The sequence below is a fragment of the Parus major genome, chromosome 8, assembly GCF_001522545.3.
Source record: "Parus major isolate Abel chromosome 8, Parus_major1.1, whole genome shotgun sequence".
Classification (NCBI taxonomy): domain Eukaryota; kingdom Metazoa; phylum Chordata; class Aves; order Passeriformes; family Paridae; genus Parus; species Parus major.
In genome coordinates this window covers 14,512,267-14,535,177 of record NC_031777.1, presented here as the reverse complement: position 1 = coordinate 14,535,177, position 22,911 = coordinate 14,512,267, and the positions used below count along the sequence as shown (strand labels likewise).

At 42.9% G+C, this 22,911-nt stretch overlaps 2 protein-coding genes and 1 non-coding gene across 3 annotated transcripts; 2 read left to right on the top strand and 1 right to left on the bottom strand.

Annotated features, from left to right (window-relative positions):
• Nucleotides 1–3,253: 3,253 nt before the first annotated feature.
• Nucleotides 3,254–10,098, top strand: RPL5 (ribosomal protein L5). The gene is made up of 8 exons (XM_015636555.3): nt 3,254–3,380; nt 4,112–4,181; nt 4,278–4,393; nt 6,169–6,303; nt 6,863–7,065; nt 7,921–8,098; nt 9,231–9,319; nt 9,935–10,098. Exons 1-8 carry the CDS (start codon nt 3,378–3,380, stop codon nt 10,032–10,034), a joined length of 894 nt encoding a protein of 297 aa, XP_015492041.1. The 5' UTR covers nt 3,254–3,377; the 3' UTR covers nt 10,035–10,098.
• LOC117244818 lies at nt 7,681–7,777 on the top strand. The gene has a single exon (XR_004498613.1). It is a non-coding gene; the product is annotated as a small nucleolar RNA SNORD21 (small nucleolar RNA).
• A 2,662-nt stretch (nt 10,099–12,760) lies between the features above and the next one.
• Nucleotides 12,761–22,684, bottom strand: DIPK1A (divergent protein kinase domain 1A). Its single transcript, XM_015636553.3, has 5 exons — nt 22,536–22,684; nt 16,120–16,254; nt 15,744–15,851; nt 14,999–15,175; nt 12,761–14,067 (listed from the first exon to the last, which is right to left on the bottom strand). The coding sequence occupies exons 1-5, from the start codon at nt 22,587–22,589 to the stop codon at nt 13,255–13,257; spliced, it is 1,287 nt and encodes a 428-aa protein (XP_015492039.1). The 5' UTR covers nt 22,590–22,684; the 3' UTR covers nt 12,761–13,254.
• Between the last annotated feature and the right edge of the window lie 227 nt (nt 22,685–22,911).

Here is a 22,911-nt window from a genome sequence, read left to right as displayed (position 1 = left end):
CGGGGGTCCCGGTGCCGTACGCTGAAAGGCCGGGCGGCGAGCCGTGCCCGCAGCGTGCCGGTCGCTCGTGTGCTGGCTGCCCTCGCGGAGGTCCCCCGCTGTGTCACCGTTGCCGCCTCCGCACGGCCCCCGACCGTGAGCCGAGCCCCCGCCCGGCCCCGGGTCGTGGCATCCCCGCCGCCCGAGCTCGCTCCTCACGGCAGCGGCACGAAGCCACCGCGCCCCGCCACACGAGGCGAAGCCGGTGCTCCGCGGAAAGCCGGGGTTTTGGTGTAATCAGGGTGTCTGCACAGGCATTTCCGTAACGCCGTCTCTACGCTAGAAGCTGCACTCAGTAACGCGTTCTCCGGGAGCACCGTCGCCTCGGGCTAGACGGGCCCGTCCCTCCACACATTTGTCAGACACGTTTCAGCCAGATGCCGATTAGGTTACACAAACAGTTGAGAGACTGTCTGCCCGGAGCAGATCCCCATCTAATAATGAGCCCATTCGCCATTGTCCTTCTACAGTGAGTAGAGACTCCTAGACAAAACCATACAGAAATTTTCATTTGGAACAATTGTAACAAAACCTTTAATAAATAATTGTTATCTAAGGAATATTTATGAAAATTATACCAACTCTACCAGAATACATACAGCACTCTACAACTCTGCTTTATAGCCAAGTATACAAAGAATACACTCTTTAAAAAAAAGTATGCAGCAATAGCAGGGATAGGTTATCGCCAGGCCTTCATCCAAATTCTTTTTCATTGAATTAAGGCTGTCACTCCTGTAAGCAATAGCAAAAAAAAATCCAAAACAATTCCTACAAGTGATCACATGGGTCAGTCCAGTCTCCGGGCTTTGCTACTACCTTGACAGGGCTTTACTACCCTGAGTCCTCTGCAGACAAACAGGGGAGAGAGTCCCTGCTTGCAGAAGATGCTGCTCAAGCATCAGTAGTACTAGACATTGATCTAAAACCCCTGCTTGATACCTTGTTCTCCAGAAAACACCTAAGTAAAAATGCCTTATACAAGAGAAATTGAGAAATAGCGTTAATGGACAAAAAAAAAAAAAAGTGCTTATACTTTTCCCCTATCAATGTGTCATGAATAAAAGGTACTCAGGTACTTCATTAAAGCATTGAAAATACTAACTTTTACCTTAACGTGCTCAGGGTGTGTATGAACAGCAGTCACCCTTCCAAAAAACATAGTCACTAAAAGCCAGAGGAAAAAAAGGCCAGGCGAGCCCTTCACGCCAAATTTGTAAGAGATGCTGGGGTGGGGCAATAGACCCAGCTGGAGTCTCTTTTGCAGGGTGGCAATGAGCAAGCATGGGGGTGTGGTAGGTTAACAGGCTGATTTTTTCTGTGGTGAGCTATTTGAGGAGTAAAGTCTTGTTACAGAGAACTAGAAATCGATTTTGTTTCCCCTTGTTTAACAAAAACACTAACAAATCTTGCTTATGATACCATTGTCTGAGAGGCATTTGTCATGGGAGTAATTGCCCAGTAGGAGCAGCATATTTTTTTAAGACTATGGATTTATATACCACAGGGGAGAGAAGACAATGTGCTCTGATAGAGATACTTTCAATTACAAATTGAAAAGCACATAGAATTCTGAACTTTCTGAAATTCTGAAATCATTTTTCATTTAGGTTGAAAAGATATCCAAGATCATTGAGTCCAACCTTTGATCACCACCTTGTCAATTAGGCCAAGGCACTAAGTGCCACATCCAGTCATTTCTTAAACTCCTCCAGGGATTGTGACTATGCCACCTCCCTGGGCAGCCACCTAAGCCAAAGCTTATCCACCTTTTCAGTGAAAAAATTATTTCTGATATTCAACCTGAACCTCCCCTGGCACAGCTCCAGGCTATGTTCTCTTGTCACTCGTTTCCAGGGAGGAGACACCAATCTCCGTCTTGCTACAACAACCTTTCAATTAAATTACTTCCAAAGCTAGCAGGTTCCTGCCAAGTAGGAACCACGCTACTACTTGCCTGATGTAAATATTTTTTTTCTTTCATATTCTTGGTTATTTCTATAAAATTAATATATTTTTAAAATAATGGCTTATGTATAACTAGCAAAGTGGATTGTTGGTATTTTTTTAGTGATAATGAGCATAACCAGACAAATGCATCATTCAGGAATGAAGATTCACTATTATCTGACAATGTCAAGAAACCTGATGCCACTTGACCTGTTTGATCTAGTGTATGTGTATATATATATATGCAAGTCTATATTCTTGCTATAATTTATTAAATATCAATAACCCCAAGCAGCTATAATTTATTTTAAGTACAGTATTCAATTGAGATTTTTGTTGGTTTTATGTTTTTAGTTACTTGCTGCTTGATTGGTTGTGAGAATTTCCCCTAGAAGATGATGGGAATTAGAATCCTACTAATATATACATAATTGGCAACTTTTTAAAAGACCAAATCTATAGATTTTTTTTCTGTTTAAGAACCCCTTCTCTGTGATATATCCTTGGCTAATAACTACCCAGTCATTTAACATAAGGAGACTTGGAATCGATCCTGCATTATGTGTAGACATTGGATGATAGCAGTGTTATTTTTTTCCTCAGAATTGTGTTTCTCTGATATCACAGAATCAATTAAGTTGGAAGAGACCTCTGAGATCATTGGGTCAGAGCTTTGACCGAACACCACCTTGTCAACTAAACCATGGCACTGAGTGCCACGTCCAATTTTAAACCCCTCCAGGGACGGTGACTCCACCACCTCCCGGGGCAGCCCATTCCAACGTCCAGTCTCTCTTGTGAAGAAAATCCTCCCAATGTCCATCCTAAACCTCCCCTAGTGGAGCTTTAGACTACATCCTCTTGTCCTATTGCTGGTTGCCTGGGAGAAGACGCCGACCCCCATGTTGCTAAAACCTCCTCTCAGGCAGTCGTAGAGAGTGATAAGGTCTTCCCTGAGCCTCCTCCTCTCCAGGCTGAACTTCAGCTCCCTCAGCCGCTCCTCACAGGACCCATTCATTCTCCAGATTCGTTCCCAGCTCCGTTTCCCTTCTCCGGACTCGCTCCAGCACCTCAGTGTCCCTCCCGAAGGCACGGGCCCTGGCGGGAGGCAGCGCTGGGGATCGGGCTCCGGGGGCTCCGGGGGCTCGGCGGGGAGCGCGGGGAGCGCTCCCGGCGGGAGCCGCCCGTGCCCGGCGGCGCTGCCCGGACCGGCCGCGGTGGGTCCGCCGGGCCGGCAGGGGGCGGCACGGCGTGCGCGCGGCCCCGCCCCGCCGGGCAGGGCAGGAGCTGCGGCTGCGCGGCGCGCGCGGCCTTTTCCCGTTTGCTGCGGAGCGCAGTCGTTGTGCGGAGCGGGCCCCGGCCTGAGGGACCGGACAGTGCCTGGCACGATGGTCGGTACCGGTACCGGGGGGCCCGGGGGCATCGCGTCCGTTGTTCCGCGCCCGCCGTGCCGCTCTGTCCGCACGGATGGAGCCCGATTGCCGCGGGTTCGGGGCGGCCGCCCGGCGCCGGCGTGGCAATGGCTGCCGTTCTGCCGGGGCTGCGCCGCGGACGGGTCGAGGGGCTCCGGCCCGGCCCCGTTACCGGCTGCGCTGCCCCCACGGCCCGCGTCCCGCCGACGGCGGCCGGGTCGGGACCGAGCCGTGGGCCAGGGGCTGATACAGCTCTCTGTGCCCTGCAGCAGCCGCGCCGGGCCCCGGGGTGCGGCTGTCGGACTGGCTGAGGGCGGGGGGCTGCAGGGGAAGGGGCTCCGTGGCAGAACGTGCCAGAAGAATCACTGGCTGTGCGGGAGTGACAGGAAATGAGCACGGTCACTGCTGCGGTCCGTGCGGACGGGCAGTCAGTTGAAAGATACTTTGGTAAAAGACACACGTTGGTTTTCTCTTGAAGCATTCGTTCCTGTCAGAGGAGTAGAATTTAAGGGGTTTGATGTGCCCATGTTTATTTTTTTCCATTTCATTTTATCTTTTTATCTAGAACATACTATTTTTATCTAAACATGCAAGAAAATCTGTTTAATTTTTGATTGTGCTATAGTTTTACTCATGGCACGTTTAGTTAGAATCGTCTTGGTTTACAGGGTTATATGTTAATAACACGTAGTTTATGTTTCTTATCCAAGGGGTTTGTGAAAGTTGTCAAGAATAAGGCATACTTCAAGAGATACCAAGTGAAATTCAGGAGAAGGAGAGGTATTACTAAATTCCCTGTAACACACAATTAAACGCCCTTGGTGAATATTCCAACTTTATTCACGCGTTTTGCACACTGCAACTGTTGTTTTTCAGAGGGAAAAACTGATTACTATGCTCGCAAACGTTTGGTAATTCAAGATAAAAACAAGTACAACACTCCTAAATACAGGATGATTGTGCGCGTTACCAACAGAGACATCATCTGCCAGGTAAGGCCTGCGATGTTTGCTGCTTACCTGCCTGCCTTGCCAGGGTGAAGTCAGCACAGAGAGGGAGGCTTGGAGCACCTGGGTTTCTTAGGCCGGATGTGCAGAGTGTTTGTATGGTAAAATAGCTCCTCAGAGGAGGACAATCTTCAGTATTATTGCAACTTCAGTAGTAAACTCTACTCATTCTAGTAAAGAAGTTTTACAAGTGTTAGCACTTCTGCTGTGAGGTTATTTGCAGTGTAAGATTGTGATGCTGGGATAAGTAGAACATTTTTGGGAGAGGGAAGATGTCTCTGGGTTTGTTATGTTTTGCTGTATTTAAAGGGCTTCAAAAAGAGGCCTTTTTTGCTTGGCTGAAGACAACCAGTTTGACAGTGTGACCTGTCAACCTGCATTGACTTGTACTGTATCTAAATATGACTTCTCTTTTGAGAGTCTATTTCTGTGATGTTGGGTGCCTCGCATGAAGCACTGAGGCCTTATGATGGCTTTCCTGTGAGATTAAAGCAGTCTGGTAAACAAGAACAGTAGGCATTTCTTCATGGTTGTGGTTGTGTGTGGCATCATATGCAGTTCTTCACCTGTGGCTCCCTTGTTTAATTTTTTAGAATGTTTTGACTAATTCTGAAGTTAAAAACTTAGGAATACTTGTTGTATGATAAATAGATGTTGCACTCTAAGAAGAAGCAGCTAAATTTAACTTGTTTTTCATAGAGTAGTTATCTGTTGAGAAAAGTCAGTTCAGTCATTAATGAGATTATTTTATCTTTTAAACTCAAAATGAAAATAAGTGGTGGCAGACACTTATCCTGCAAAAATGAGACAACATTTGGATGTAGAGAGGAAGTGTAAGAGAAAAAGGGAGAAGGTCTTATACATGAAAGGAACAGCAGAAATCTATCTGATAGTCTTGCTGTCCCTCAGGAGACCTTGGATTGATGATGGTCTCAGACCACAAATAAAATAATCATTCCATAAGGTTACTAATGGTGTTACCACAAAGTGTAACATACTTTTTATATTTTTTGAGATGTATCAGAAAGTGGGACAGAATTCATTGCCATTCGTGATGATTCTTTAAAAGGTTGCTTTTATAGGCAGTTTCTGGCCTCTTGATCTATGTGGGAAGGTAATTTACAGTTGCTACTGACAAGTGTTTTAGCTGGCCTAATACAGATTTGATTTACTTGAGGAGTTTTTTACTCCTTTTGCAAAAACAAACAAGCCACAAGGAGAGGAAACAAACAAGCAATCCCCCAGCAAACCAAAGCAGCAGCACTCCTTGAGCTTGCACGCAGAGGTTTGTTGTAAGATTCCCCATTGGTCTACAGTTTGTACCCTCCCCTGGAGGTTGGGCCATACTTAACTCCTTGCACACCAATGCTCAGGACTCTCTTGGACCTGATCCCTTCCAGCGTGGACCCCTTGTTTCCCTGACCTAATAAAACCATTGCTGGGAACCTCAGTCCAGGAGAGACTCCTCTGCTTTCTTGTCTCCACTCCTGACGCTGTTCACAGAGCTTGGGGTGGCCCAGGACTCTGGAGGTTTCACTGAGGGAAAAGCCTGCTCCCCAGTGATTCCCCGCTCCTGGCATTCTCCTGTGCCAGAGTGCAAAGACCACTGTAGAGCCAGCCGGAGTTCTGGTGCAGTGCAGCGTCAGCAGTTGGCAGTCTTTTGCACACTCAGACCCAGTATTCCTGTTGGCTTGAGGAGGGGTCAGAGGAGCAATGCATGGAGCCCCAGTGGTGGAACACTAAGGTTTGTTTGTTGCCAGATTGCCTATGCCAGAATCGAGGGGGACGTGATTGTCTGTGCTGCCTACGCCCACGAGCTGCCCAAGTATGGCGTCAAGGTGGGCCTGACCAACTACGCCGCCGCGTACTGCACCGGCCTGCTCCTGGCGCGCAGGGTACGTACAGGCACGGCTGGGGCTGCTGCTCTGCTGCTCTGGCTCCTGCAGCCAAGGGAGAGACTTCCTTCAGTGCTGTCAGCCCACCAGAGTCTTGGGGGTTCTTAAAATCATAACTTTTGCTCTTTAATAGATTTGATGCGTCTTGTGACTGTCAAGTCACAGTGAGAGCTATGACAGCATACGGTCTCAGCTCCAGCAGCCCACTTCTGTCTCAGCCCTTAAGCTTGGGGGAGGGAAGGAGGGTAAAAATGTGAGAAATGCACCTTGTAGAGTTGAAAAACGTGTAAACAGCAGCCATCCATTTTCCACAGGGGTTCTTGAATAAGTCTTAAGGACAGTGGTGTACCTGTAGGAACAGAAGATTGGAATTTAACAGATACACTTACAGTGGTGTTTGTATAAAAAGCTTTGTTATTAGTATTGGGTCCATACTTTTTGTAAAGAAATTCGTTAAAAACACGGCTCTGCTGCAAATTGACATTTTAAAGTATTGGTAATTCTACATCATTATCAATAAATGGAGGGAATTTCACAAGTGCATTTTCTTTCCCCACAGCTTCTGAATAAATTCGGCCTTGATAAGATCTATGAAGGCCAAGTTGAAGTCACTGGTGATGAATACAATGTGGAAAGTGTGGATGGCAAGCCTGGTGCTTTTACATGCTACCTAGATGCAGGTCTCGCCAGAACTACCACTGGAAACAAAGTCTTTGGTGCTCTGAAGGGTGCAGTGGATGGGGGGCTGTCTATCCCTCATAGGTAATGTGTGTTATGATGAATTTCTTCAGGGTTAGCCTGAGATGCTTCTGTATGTGACAGTCTACTTGCACTAATCAATTTATGCTGAAATAATTTTGTACTGACATGGTAATGGTTATGTAATTAGGTTCTGGGTTTGGAGGGTTTTTGTTGGTTGGCTTTTAATCTACAAATGCAGTTCTGATAGTGCTGCTGGGATTCTTAAAACTGTCAAGAGACATTATGAAACTTGTAGAAACTAAAGAGCTATCTTGTTGCTTTTACTAAAAATCAAGTGAATGTCCTTATCAGATCTTCAAAGGGTATTTGCTTGGTTTAAGTCTTCACCAATTGTGTGTAGGTGTTAATTTCAGTGTGAAAAAACTACATACCACATAAAAACCCACTGGTACTTGCTGCAGTTGTCAGTACAACAGTAAGTCTGAGCAGTCCACCTTCATTTAGAATTTCCATGTGGATATTTTGACTGTTACCTAACACTGATATTACCAGCTGAGTGCTACTTTCTGCTAGCAGTACTGGATGAAAGAAAATATTGAGATCTTTTGTGTGTTTTCCTACCCTCTCCTATGCTGTCCTATTCTTGGCTAATTGTCCAGGTTTTCTGACTTGGCTGCTACATGATGATACTTGCAGTGACTGAACACACTGTAGTTGGTCCATGGTGTGTATTTGATGTACTGCAGTGTTTCAAGACGGGACTGATGGCAGCTGAGATCAACTTAAAACTTTTATTTTTTATTAGAGGGTTCTATCCCTCAGTTATCTGTAGGGTATCTGATGTATCAGTCATTTCAGTGTGCATCTCAGCCTCTGAATTAGAGCCTTAATGTGACTGTACCTGCTGTTTGACAGCACCAAACGTTTCCCTGGCTACGACTCAGAAAGCAAAGAGTTCAATGCTGAGGTTCACCGCAAGCACATCATGGGCCAGAACGTGGCTGATTATATGCGGTACCTGATGGAGGAGGATGAAGATGCTTACAAGAAACAGTTCTCCCAGTACATAAAGAACAATGTAACACCTGATGGGGTAAGATTTACCCAGCTGGAGCTGGAGAATTTAATAGAGTTGCTCATAGGGACTTCTGTACTAATGCAGATGAGTCTAATATATGTAAAATTATGTGACTCATGTTGTATATTGCCCATGCAAAGAAAAGATTTTTTTTCCTTCATTAAGGGCTCTGTAATGCAGTGTAGAACTTCTGAAAATGAGATCTTTTTGCCTGCTGTGGAACTTAATATTTCTGCCTATAAATCCAGGTTAACAGGACCTGAATCTGTGCTGGACCACTTTCCCCCCCCTCCTCAACAGAGAAACTAAATAAGAAGTTTCTGTACAGTCTCTTCGCTTTTCTCTTATCCTGCCCCAGAGCCTGTCATTTTTGTAGCTGTAGTGCTTGTAACTGTGAGTGAGCATGTGGTTGTGGGACAAATCTGTGGTACTGTTCCTGTGACCCTAGAAGGGAGTTCTGATATTCTAGATGAATGGAGAGAGTCCAAGGTAGCATTTAATGAAAGTCTAGACTGTAAAACACTTTATTTTAGTACTGCTTCACATTCTAGAGTTGATAAAGTACTAGAAGATGGGTAAGAATACAGAGGTGCTTCTTCTACTTTTTCCAAGTATTAAACTCCTTTCAGATGGCTTGTCCTGCTGCCTGTAATGTTCTTGCTTGGTTCTCCTAGTAAGTGATGTTGGAGCTTTAAAACACAGTTCCCTCATATCCCCTTTTTAGGCTACAGCAAACTGCATTCTCTGTCCCTTCATTGTAGTGGGGTTTTGGGGTTTTTATAAATTTAACTACTTGCTCTTTTTTTTTCTAAAAAGAAAGTAATGTAAATGCCAACTTTATCTGCTTCCTAAGCAAACAGCAGTTACAGCTTGAAGTCAGATGAAGTGAGTCTAGGACTTAGGTCTGTAGATAGACACTTGCTCTTTGTACATCTAAAAAGTTTCTCACAGCTGAGACCTAGTGGTCTGAATTAACCACCAGCAAAAATATTCCTAAAATTTGTGCCATTATGGAGCCAGAGTTGCCTTTGGAACAGAGCGGCATTATTGCATGCCTGGGGACAACGCAGGCACAGGGATCTTGGATTTCTGATAATCCTACAACTGCACTACTATGGTAAACTTAATTATTTTTTTCCCCCCCAAGATGGAAGAAATGTATAAAAAAGCCCATGCTGCTATACGGGATAATCCAGTCCATGAAAAGAAACCCAAGAGAGAAGTCAAGAAAAAGAGGTAAAAGTCTCATTCTTTTTAACATCTGTGTGACTTCTCCGTTGGCAGCACCTTAGTTACAGAAAAACAAGTAATGCAGTTTTCCAGTTGTGTCACTAGTCACGTGTTCTGGACCAGGTTAAGATACAGAACTGCTTGTATAACTTTGGAGTTAACTTGAGCAGTAGAAATACAAAATTCAAGACCTCTTTACTATTTAAAAAATCAAAGTGAAGAAAGTCTGTAGCTTGGATAGCTGGAATAGTGTGTATCTTCAGCTCCTAGAGTTTTCAGTGGGAAAGCTGCTTCTCTTCAGCTGAGAGATCATTGACTAGTCTGTCAGTACCAAATTATTTTGATTTTTAAGGGTGTGGGAGAAAAATCAGGACACAGCTATTGGTATTGGGCTTGATAATATCTATACTTCAGTCACAGAGAGTACAGTTTCCTTCTAGAGAAATTTAAACTGTCCAGGCATGCTTTTTGTGGTGCCCCAACTACAGCCTTAGAGCATTACGAGGAAATAGAACATGTTACAGAAGTGGGAATATATTCTCCAATGCACTCTTCAGCACAGTTGTGATGCACTGCTATTTTTTTGCTTTGGATCTGCTGCACACTGTTCTTCCATTGCAGATGGAACTGTCCCAAGATGTCCCTGGCCCAGAAGAAAGACCGTGTTGCTCAGAAGAAGGCCAGCTTCCTCAGGGCCCAGGAGCGCAGAACTGAGAGTTAAGACAACTTCCACAGTTTTCTGTGAAGCTTCCAAAAAAGTGGCAATAAATTTATTGAGGAAGCAACTGTGTAAGACCAGCTTATTTATATAGTTCATAAAAACAGAGAATATTTTTATGATCTAGATTTTCTGTACCTGAAAGGGTTTTTTTCTCTCCTCTCTAAAAGTACTGTGTGAATTGAGTTTTCACAGAGAAGAGAGGTGACAGACTTCAAAGACCAAGACTGCTGCATCAGAATTACTTCTATAAAGATGGAGAAGGAAGTCAATTTGATTAATTTTTGGCATGGTTAGTATCAAGGACTAACTATCTAGAGAAAGATTTAATTTTCTTTAAAGGCTGTACCTGTCTTCATAATTCTTTCAGCATACTTCATGTTTGGGTGGAGTCTGGCTGGAGCTTAGGAAAAAAACAAGAGCAGTCTCAGTAGGTTCTAAAGCCTCTGCCCAAAGGTAACTTGGGCTGTCATGCTCTTACCACCTTCAAGCTTTGGCTGCTACTGTACTGTCTTGAGCTGAGTATTTCACGTTATTTAGTTGATAAGAAACTTCACTTTTAAGTTACATACACAGGGGTAGGTACAGGGGCCTGGTTAGGGAAACATTAATGAGGCTCCCTGACAGTTGCTCATCAGAACCTTTCCCCTTGACTTCCCACACACTCACCACGTAGCCAGACCATATTCCCTTCCAGTTCACCCCTAGGCTTCCCTTAGAGCCCACAACATCTCATTCCACAAGACAGTTTATTCCTGGTACAGGAACAACTCTAGATGGTCCCTCTGGGGGGCACCCCATGGCTTTTATACCCTCACTGCCCCACCCCCCTAATCACCCTGGTGCCAGTCTCCACCTCCTCAGTCTTCTGCCTCCCCTCTCCATGTCCATCCACCTCACCAATCACCAGCTTTCATCTTATCCTAAACAACAGCTCCCACCCAGAGCCCAGTCTGTGTCCCTCTGCAGCTTGCAGGCTGAGCCACCTGGAAAAGAAGTATTCCTCACCAGCCTTGTCCTGCCCTGGTCCTTTGCCTCCTCCCTCTCAGTTTCATAGGCATTTCTGTGTGCCAAAGGGTTTTCCATTGCACCCAGAAACTGCACATTTTAAACATGAGTCAAGTAGGCTACAAGGAGGAATGTTTTGCTCTAAGATATAGGTATTTGGTGTAAATACTGCTTTTGAAAAAAAAGAGGCCTGTGATTTATTGTAAACAAAAGTGTATTTTTTTCCAATGAAAGCTTCACCTTGATGCAACAGTAATAAAAATGAAGATTCTGTACAACAAACTGCACTATTAAACATATTCTCCAGTTGTTAAGATACCCAAAGATGTTGGGTATTAAGAAATCTCTGCCCAAATAGCAGTCACTGTCAGATTTTTTTCACCAAGAACATGACCACTTTACATTTTTAGTGCATTGCTGGTTACAAATACTTCATAGCTCATAGCTGGAGCACATTAGCAAGTTCAAGACAATAATTAGCATGAGCATAATATTTCTTAAAGTAAAAGGCTGATGTTCACAAAACAATCTTAACCCAAGCTGCATATTACTACATCTGGTATGGAGAAATTACTTTATTGTGGTCCTCTACGTCAGTGTCATCATTCTAGGAATACATTTAAGACATGATACCTAAAGCAGTTAACCTTTCAAATTACTTAAAGCTTGATCTTACCTCTGCTGAAAATTAATTCAGGGGCCAGGATTCAGAAGTACATAGATGACTGTCGTTAAAATCATAAAGACTGAACAACTTTAGGTATAAAGCATTTATAAATTAAATGTTCAATAGTTAAGTATTGAGCATGTATTCGGGTGTATTATGGACATCCAGTTCTGCATGATTACAAACACAGATGTGAATCTGAAAAACAGAAGGGTGCAGATTGAAGGTGGTAGAGTGGTCGTGCTTTGTGGAGTGCCAGGATCAGGTGATGTTAATTTACTCAAGATGAGTCTTAACAGTGACTTATAGATGCTACTAGAAAAAAAGAATAGTAACACACTGCAGCTCACTTAGAAACAGCAAGAATGAGCTGGAAAATATAGGCTCTCATTTGAGCAATAGTGCACAATCCTGAACAATCCAGCTTCTGTCTTAAAATTCAGGTCTAGCTCTTGCTTACATATTTCCTGCAGTAGTTAAGAAGACTGAAGTACAGGTCTGTAGCTAAATGTGGAGGACAGGGGCAGTAGTTAAGAAGACTGAAGTACAGGTCTGTAGCTAAATGTGGAGGACAGGGAAGAGGCAAGACTATCCACAACTATTAATTGTTTCTCATGTCATACAGCAGATGCCTACACTATGCAAACTTCCTTTTTCAACTGGTTGGACACGTCTGCTATTCAGTATTTTTAAAAATTAGCTTCAGTTTTCACACAATAGCTTAGTCCACAAAGTCCTTGCTTTTCACCATTTGCTACAGCTTAATTTGGGTTAAAGGTTTCCACTGAAGTTTTTGAAACAGATGCTGGTATTGCTGCTAAACCAGATAGATGACTTTAAGAAATAATCTAAAATTCTTGGCTCCCACAGGGCTCACCATACAATGACTTAATTAAAAATGTCAAACTACTTAAACATTCAAGATGTAAGCATGAGGTAACAATGTGTAAACAGAATCTGATTTGTCTCATATTACAGCCTCTACATTCTAGAATAAAATTCTAATTTTCCACAGTTAAAAATTATTTAAAGTGCAAATTCTGCCATGCCAAGGTATTAGTAAACTTCAATCTCACAGTTCAGTTTATTCATAACAGCAGCTTGGACTTGGACACATTACTTGCAGTAGTGGTGATTCTTCATAAAACTACTCAGGAAAAAAATCCTCTGCAGGTATTTCACAAGTGAGCAATGTTTTCCACAGAAATGGAAGATGTTCCCTCAGCTGATGTGGTGGCACAGTGAACACTTTCATCCTGTTCAAGATCTGAAAAAGTGCACAGAACAGTCAAGCATGCAGAGTTGTTGTTTCCATAACACAGCACTGAACACCAGAAGGACTTCTGGCCTCTGCCTGATCATTCAGTGGCATGTTCATTTTTTGAGAAGCCCTGTCATCACTTACTGACTGAAGGGCAGGACTGAAAGAACCATTAATAAAATCTGAATAAAGAAATATCTTTTTTAAAAGGTGCAGATTGTTTTTATCAAATGTCTTAGGCCACCTCTAGTGACAGGCATCAATATTCTCTTCTGCTGGTGGAGAAGCTACGAGTCATTTGTATGAGAAATTTTCTTCCACAGTAAAGTTTTTAAGTTATTGAGTATTAAAGAATGCTCCATTTCCATCTGATTTGCTGTGACTTTAAGGGCAATGCACAAGTAGAGTTGTTTCTCTAGTTCTTCATGGATATCAGAAGGAGCACCACGAAGCAGATAGTCTTTAAGGAGCTGACAAGCTTTTGCTAAGTTTGGCTGAATTACTTCAGTGGTACATCGCATTTTGCTTTGGTCACATAGTGTTCTACAGTCTGTACCATAAATGCAGTCCAAATCTGAGTCACACTGACGATCTTTAATTATTTCCTTCAAATTAATCTCTGGCACTATTTTTCTCATGTCCATCATTTTCAAATCATATTTATCATTATATCCCAAGTTTTTGGCACTTGTATCACACATAAGAAAGTTACCATAAGGTCCGTGGAAAATGTCTTCCACAAATTCTAAAAGCCCTATAGCTATTTTTGCCTTTCTTGGCCATGATGGAGTGAACCACTGGTCCATGCTTCTCCTGAAGCCAGAGGGAATGAGAAGTTCTATAATCCATGGAAGGCTGATTCCATAGAGAGAGGTATATTCAACTCTTTCTGTCACATAGAGATCCCCACAAAAACCCATCAGCTTGGGAGTATGCTCTTTATCCTGCAAGATCACCATTAACAGAAACTCTTCAAGCTGCAGGAGTGCCCATGCAGATTTTGCCTCTGGCAAAGAGACTCTTCCATCTTTGTTTCCATCAGCGAAAGACAGGATGAGATTAACCAGTTCTGAAAGATTTCCTTGTTCACCCAGTTTTGCCTAAAAGCAACAAACAAAAAAGATTAAGTATATGACTTCATTAACTACTCCCAATCCATCACTCTACCTCCAGTTAATCTCCTTCTAGGAATAATACTGGGTATGTTCTGGTTTTCATTGGTTATGGATATAACAGGACCTGCCATCAGGTGCCTGCAGAGCTTCCTTTTTGTTCTGTTTTCACAGGCACTGAGCATACAATCCTCTGAAAGTACTGCCTTTCTCTGCACTTCAAAATGCAAATATTAAAGTTCAATCATTGTTCTTGTTCAGACCAGTCTTCAGAAAAATTTTATCAAGTAGCTTCGATATTCTCTAAGAAAAAGCATGCAGAATTCAAAAGTTTAGATCAGGTTTAGTTTTCAGCTGATTAGCCCTTACAAATATACAGGAATAATGTTATCAACTACATTTTGTCCAATTATTAAGGGTACCAAGACAAAACAGTACAAATCCCATAATTACACTTAAATGCTTAATTTTCTTATTTGATGTAACCACCTCCATTGTAGGAATACAGAGAAAGAAGCCACTGCTGCAATCAGAGCTGTTCCATTTTCAACTAGGCAGATCAACTTTCTTTCCAAATTTTCCTTAAAACTACCCTAACACACCTGCTGCTCACCATTGTTAGAGACAAAGCTGCTGTAATGCACAACTGACATCAGCCTTACATCATGTTTTCTATACCAATACTAGCAAAATCTATAGACATAAAAGATGAATGCCAGCTTCCATCATTTAAAGAGTAAGGAAAAACCCCTGGTAATTAGTACTTCAAACTTCAAGATAAGCACTGCTGGGAAAACTATTTTTGTGCTGATTATTTTTCTAGCATACTCTTGAACAAGGCTCATATGACAGGGTATCCTCTCTAGCTTCAAGAAAACAAGCCTTTCTGTCAAAATAGAGTAAATAAGAATATACTTACTTTAAAAAGACCATATACCATTTCTTTGAATTTTTCAACGGTGGTTCCTCTTGTTGGTTTATCAAATAGGACTATTTCCTTCCTTGGTTCTGGGTCAGTACCAAAATCAAGTTGAGCAGCTTCTTCCATCTGGCATTTTATAACACTTTGCAGATTTCCCCAGATTCCTAAATAGATCTATGTAGAAAAAGAGGGGAAAAGGTATAAAACACTGTAGAAGTCCATCTGAAGATCACCTGTCCTCCAACCACTGCTTCAAGAGTCAAATAGCAACACAGATCAGAAACTGAATCCTGTGTGCAAATAATGATTATGGCAATTATGGCTTCAAAGACAACCCACTGCTGCAGGTACTTCAGAGACACTGCGCTGTCAAAACACAGACAGCTTCCCAAACAACAGATTGGCTTCACTGCCACCTTTGCATAGCTTGTTACGAGGCTGCTGCTTCTACTGGTGATGCAGGATAGCAGAGATGCAGTATGATGTACAAAGTATGCACATTCTGGCAAACTGTGGAAGGATTCAGTATATGTTATATAGGTTTCCAAAATACACGTAGCATAAAATATCCACATACCCCTTTACATACAGGACACACATGCCCTGCCTGTCACAGCAAATAAAGTTTGAAATAATCATTACTAAACAGATTCAACTTGCTGATGCTAAGGTCTACCTTAGTTCCAGATAATGACATTCCAGTGGGAAATAATAAAACTAGGATGGATGAGTAAAGCCTTACCTGGTTATTGGGCTTTGTTGACAAACATTTTCCAAAATACAATGTTTCTTTAGCACAAAGACTGCTACATGCTGACCCATCAATAACACCAGTCTTGTATTTATCACACTGAAACAAACAGGAAAAAAAAAATTAACAAATTGCCTAAGAAAGGACACAACTGTATCTCTTCCAGCACCTGAGTCTTGAAAAAAAGCCTAAGAAAAAATTTTAATAACCCTATACCAAAATACTGTTAAGAGACGCAATTGGTTTTATCTGTAACTGAAGTTGTAATCTTACTTCAGCATGATGGAATATGAGAATTTGATTAAATCACATGTGGCACCGACTGAATTAGTCAAACGCTTCAGAAAGCTATACTAAATATACTTACTATTATTTTCCTACAGTCATGTCCTCTGCACAGTTCTGTGTAGGTGGAGTACTGGACATACATAATCCAGCTGCCAACAAACACTACCAACCAGGAGATGAAGAGATATTTGATCCGCATGTATGACAGACGGACCTAGAGCACACAAAGAGAAAATATTGTTAGTAATTCACTGAGCAGTAAACATTATTTACCATTTCATCTTTAAGGAATTTGACTTCCACAGTGATAAAATAAGCAGACTGCATTATATGGAACATTTGCTTCCTTCAGTGAGCAAAACTGACAGCAGAGGTCAGTTTGACTTATGTAAGTGGAAATAAAATTGATATATAAATGAATAGAAGAAGAGGGTCAGACCCTCACAGGGCAAGCCAGACTGCAGGAACCAACTTGATCAAAATCATAAACTCCCAGAGCTCGATTAAATGCATTTTTCTCTAAGACCAATTACCTATGTTCCACTCATGGTAAATCAAATCCAACAGACCAGGAATTTGGCAAAAAAATAGTCTGTGTTAATGTGTAAATATATAAGATAGAGATACAATAAGCAGGGTGAATATCAGAGTCAGGTTCCGTGTGCTGAAATCTCCCTCCCACTCCTTCCTTGAAATGACACCATTCATCATGCAAATAAAATTCTTCTGTACTAGCTGCACCTTCACCTTCACACAGCTGTATGCACAACTTTCCTGTTGCTTCTGTGGCCTCACATAACAAGTTTTCACAGGGACAGAAGCAAAAACTATTTCTAAATTAAGAACTGAGGGAGAGCTAAGTGTTTTACAAAGTAGGAGGGATGTTTTGATCTTTTCCTTCTTTCATTTTTCTCCTCCTCAGAGTCTGGTGTGCTATCAGGTTGATTTACATACATCAGGATCAGAAACTAATTAGAAGATCAGGATCAGCTTTAGCAGCAGGAAATAAGGAAAGTGCATGAGAGCAGCTATATTTGGTCAGTATAAGATCCATTTCTATCACTATCCTGATCTTCAGCAATAGCTTCAAAAGATGCTACCGAAGACTGATAACATATATTATATATACACCAAGTGTGCTCCCAGTTTCCTCTAGGAGAACTTGCTAAGCCAGATGTGATATTCTATATTTAGTAAATCCTAGATCATTTATCTTTTACTAATTTAGTCACATTCCCTTAAAAATCCACATAAGCTTTTAGCATCCACAACAAACTTTAGCAATTAATTCACAGGTCTACTATTCACTACCAAGGTGAGGGACTGGACTTTATTTTGCTGAAGTCTGATTCATATTAGCTTTGTTTGAGAGCCCCTAGTTCATTTCTTGGAAGAGAAGAGTAAACAATCTCTGTCCACTCTGTCCCCATCTGACATGATTTTTTAGGCCTCCATAATACACCTCCCTGTGACGTCACCTCTTTTCCAAATTGACAGGTCCTAACTTGACTGTTCATCATAGAGAAATTATTCCATGTTTGAAAAGGTTCCAAGAAAGGTAGTAATGATGAGCAGTTTTGCCATCACATATTTACACAGAACTGTAGTAGATGCAAAAAGGAATTTTTTAAAACTGAAAGACCATAGTAATTTATTATTATTTATTAAAATACAACAAAAAACCCCAGTATGCATTATATCCTTTCTCTTGGAAACAAGAGAATCCAGAAAAAGTCAGTTTCAAAAGACCCAAAGGTGATGCCAATCCATAAAGCTGTTGTCCTGCCACGTGCCTCAGCTGTGCATCCCTACTCTTTCATGCCTTTGTATGCACTCATTTGACAAGCATAAAACTACCTGGTTAAATAAAGAGAGCTACAATTAACTTTTTACTCCAGTGATTTTTTTTTTAGAGGCAGGTTTTATAATTTTGGCATGTTTTAAATCTATTTCTAATAACCCTGTTATGGAGCAGAACATGAAGTGCAGAAAACTACTGGTAAAATCTGGGGAAAGATCAATAGAAATAAAACTGACAATTTCAGGGAAAGTTGTGTCATGTAAAGCTGCTTGGTAACCAAAGCTTCTGGGACAACAAACCCTCTTCATTCCTCAGTGTTTCTTGCTGAATCCTTCCATGAAGCTTTATAATACACTTTAAACCTACGTGCTGTTTAATGAAATTTTGTATTATTGTATACATTTAATACAACCTCAGAGACCAGCAGCAGCCTGCAGGCCACAGGACCACTGCAGAATATTGACCACTCTCACAGTACAGATACTGTACATATTGTCCTCCTCCTTAGGCAGGAAGGGAATGTACTTGAGACCAAAAATCCTCCCCAAATGCCATCTGACTACATCATGTATTTGGCAATAAGTTCCAGAGAAGCTAGATTTATTTTGAGCTCAGCACTGTGCCAATGGAGTCGTGCAGCTTTTGACTTGGAAAAGCCGCCCAGCCAGTTCAGAGCACGGACAGCAGCATCCCTCTGCTTACAGACAACCAAGTTCCACTCTCGGCTTCAAAGGGAATTGCTTTTCTAATAAGGACTTCCTCATCACATTCAGCAACAGGCCTGATCATTATTTGATTTCTTCCCATACATTCCCCTACCAAATTTTAATTTTCTCCCCAGAATGGGTCTGACAGAATGGTAGACACACTCAGCTCACTTCACCTGGCACATGCACACACTGTCCAAATGCAGGGACAGGGCTTTACTGAGCTGGTTTGGTGACACAGGTGATGCACCCTGAACACAAGGACTTACATCAACTGTGCAGATCACTGGAACATGTTTCTGAGCAAGACGTCCCAGACGGCATTTAGGGAACAACACATATAAATGGACTCTGTTTGAAGCTGTGACAAACTGCCAGGAAACTTGTCATAAGAACATTTTTAGGGCAACAGAATGACTGAGAGTTCCAAAATTATCAAAAAAAGGAAGAAAGTGTTCAAAACAGGGAAATGGTTTCCTTTTTCAACTCTACTCTTCCATCAAGACTTAAATATGAGCCAGGGAATGCAAGAATGAGGGAAGCACTTGCAGTGCTTGATGGTACAGATTCAACTTCTTCCATCACTTGTATATTCTGCTAAGTCATGTGCACTGAATAATAATTAGACATTCATCCCCTGAAATAGAACTGGAAAACCACTTCTGGCAAAACTCAAGCCTGGATGCACTCCAAAGCATATGGAGAGTAGTGAATCAACACGCAACATAACTTGACAGATTTTTGGTGAGTGTACTTTTTATTTAAAACACTTTTATGGTTAAAGAGTATGAAAGTGTTTCTTTGTTTAATGGTACAGAGAGCTTAATTCTGGAAAGTATTACACATAACTATAGTGTAGTAATCTTCTCCAAATCACAGTTCCTCACTCCATTTGCCTTACATGAATGCAATGGAAAAGGACAGATGAAAAAAAAGTAGGCCAATCACATTAGAAATTCTGTTTTGTTCTCTGTTCAGGTTGATTTGTCTATCACAGGAGGCATTTCAGGTAGGCTGACATGATGTCCAAGAGCATTAGCCCACACTGTTTTGGATGCCATGAACAGGACACATTCACATCTTTAACAGCAGACAGTGCATGCTTATGATTATGCCAGTGTCTTGAATTATTTTGTATCCTGAGTAACCAAAGTGAGGAAAGAGAGCTGAGCTATCTTTTGAAATAAAATAATAACCAGGATGGAAAATGGGACATCTCTTCTTAAAAGATTAAACAAAGCAGAAAGGATTAAGATCTTAGAGCAAAGAGATTATTTAGGAAATTTGGGGCTTTAAACGTGTGGGGCTTTAAACTTGCTTATTCTTTGGCCCTTCAAAGATAGTCTCTTGTACATTACTGAAGTCCATGAGGCACCTTTAAAGAGTCTGTAAACTTGGTCCAGAATCGATGAAGTCAAACTTCCACACATGCAAGTGTTCTTTACATTATTACTGTCATAAGCAATCCTGCTGGATAGTCCTCAGCCACACAACACAATTGGTAACTACAGCTGTCAGAAAGAACTTCAGGGCAATGTCCCTTCAATTTGGGACACTAACTCTCCTTGTCAAACAAAATCCCAGTGTTAATCACCCAACTGTAAAATTAAGTACAATTCAATTATTTTTGTGGTCTTTAGTAGCGTTTAACAGTTTGCCAGGTTTTAGGGTATTTTTGTTGTTTACTATTATTACATGATTTGCAGTCTAAGCAATCACAAAGCTTTGTACTTCAGAGTTAAAGTCCTGTCACTATGAAGAATAGTAACATTTACTCAGGGAGGCCCTAACACTAAGTTTTGGGCTGAGCTAAGATAACTATGACTGTGCCCTGCTCCTTTGACATGAGCTGACACATGGCAGGATGTCCTTTTTAGGCTCAAAGATCATCAGCTGATTACCTATAGGTCTTGCATTCTGCACAAAAGCTAAAGCTTACATGAAGTAAGAGAACATTTGCCATAGAATATCTGTTGCAACCCAGCTCATAATATCCTGCTCCCATTAGGGCAGAAAAGCTGGAACAAGTATTAAGTTCTGCCTCACAGAACCTGATGTTCTGGCAATTAATTTCACAACATAACATTCAAGAAGTCTGGAACACCAGCCAACAAAAAGCTGGAACTCACTCAGTGATAAACTTCCACTGTACAAACATCTCCCCCGGTGTGCTACTTAAAATGCTGCATAGAAACACTACACAAGTCTTTCCACCTTGCTCATAGCCCTACCACTTACTTAGAGAGCATTGGCTGCTTTGGAGACAAATCTCAATAAAGGACTCAGTAATTAGTGTCGTTAAATCATGACTACATTTGTCATGTACCAACAGTAACATGCAGTGACAAGAAAAGCCAATATATTGATAGTTGCTGCCATTCAATGGATGCATCAAATATCAACATACATTCATTAACGCAGGAAAATATGTTTCCACCACTATTAGATCTCCTAAAACAAGTCTGTAGAATATGCAAAATCAGCTCTCAGTATAAGAAAGCACAACTAGAATTTTTTTTAAAAAATCTGCAATAGAAGCAAACATTTAACCTCTTTGGCTTTTCTAATAAATAATTTTGTGGTCTTCTTGTTTCTTAGCAGATTTTAAAATAACATATTATGCTTGGAAGGCCTTAAACTAAATTTTGAGGAGAAGAGTAGAGAAGAATGTTATCAGATGTTGTCATATGATGATAAGAAAGACTATCAAGGCAAAGGAGGCAAACAATTTGGAGACTCCTAATTTGAAAGGTAGTGTATAGATTATGAATTCATTTTTATTTGTACTGATGGCTTTATGCCATGGGAATCCAAATATTACACAAATATCTACTTCAGTAAATAGATCTAGAATAATCTTTTTTGGTTTAAAACCCAAGTGATATGGGACCGGACTTGCAGATACATGCCATGAAACAAATACTAAAGAGGGTAAAATTGTATCTGGATGCTTCTCATTAACCATTACACCCCACTCCAGGTACTTCCAGGAAGAGAACCAGATTTCTCCTCATCTGGAAAAGTTCCAGATGGGGAGAAATTCAAACATTCAAGATTTTAAAATGCACCAATATTAAGTTTAAACATTTTTAATCCATTGATCACTAAGCATATCAACAGATGACAAGCACATAAGCAGCATATATAAGAAAAGCAAACATTATTTATCTCCTCCAACTCAACAAACGCTCGCCTTAGTTACAATCTAGTTAAAATACAATCCAGCTGGTAAGGGGAAACCCAGTGGATAAACCATCAAGCCACCAGAACGTCACGACTAACATTTCACGGCAGAACTTCCTATGACACAATAGCCACAGTACTTCCAAAGAGAACATCCTTAATCTACTAACTGAACTAATACAAACACGTACCTGCATACAGAAACAAAAAAGCAAGTCTACGAACATACAAAGAAATGCGGGGAGCAGCAGAAGAAAAGTGCCCGACATTAATTTTTTAGAAGACACGCAGAAAAGGGCACGAGTTACTCCCGCAAGCTGCGGTCGGTGCGCTGGCAGGATGGATGCCGGCAGCACGGGCGGTAGGTGTAAAGCAGGGGCTCGGGGCACCGCACGGGGCTCCCGGGCCGCGGCAGCGCTGCAGGTGTCGCTGCCCCGCCGGCCGTGCCGTGAGTCCGGGAGCCGCGGGCCGCCTGCCTCCTAACAGGTCCTGCGCCGGCCGCTCCGCGGAGCGGGAGAGGCCCGATCCCACCGGCGGGCGGGCGGCGGGAGGCACCGCGGCCCCGAGGCCGCCGCCACCTGCTCCCGTGCCCCGCCGGCCGTGCCCGGCGCCGCCACCTCCCGCCGGCCGGGCGGCAGCGCGGCGCAGCCGAGCCCCGGCCGCTGCCAGGCGCCGGCGTGAGGGGAGCGGCGGCCGCGCCGGGCCGGGCCGGGGGAAGCGGCGAGAGCCCTGCGGGGGGCGCCCGCTCCGGAGGGAACTTTGCGGGGAGGGACGGGCGCCGGCACCGGCCCCTCGCCGGCCTACCTGCGCGGAGTGGGGCTTCCTCAGCCAGGCCCCCGGGAAGAGCCGCCTCGCCATGGCAATCACACATCCCCGCAGCGGGCGGCGGTCGGAGGCGGAGCGGTGAGGAGCGCTCCCCCGCCTGCCGCTGCAGCCGCGCCGCCGGCTCCGCTCGGCTCGGCGGGGAAGAGCTGCCTCGGGCACCGGCGGTGTCAGCGGGCAGGGCGGGCGAACGCCGCCTCAGGCACCGCTCACGCCGCTGCTTGAAGGGGCGACAGCAGCAGCTGCGAGGGAGCGAGGCGGGGCTGAGGCGGCGAGGCGAGCCCCGCCCGCCCCGAGCCCCTGGGGCTGTCCCAGTCCCTCTTCCCGCTCCAGGGCCGCCCGGAGCCCGTGGAGCCGA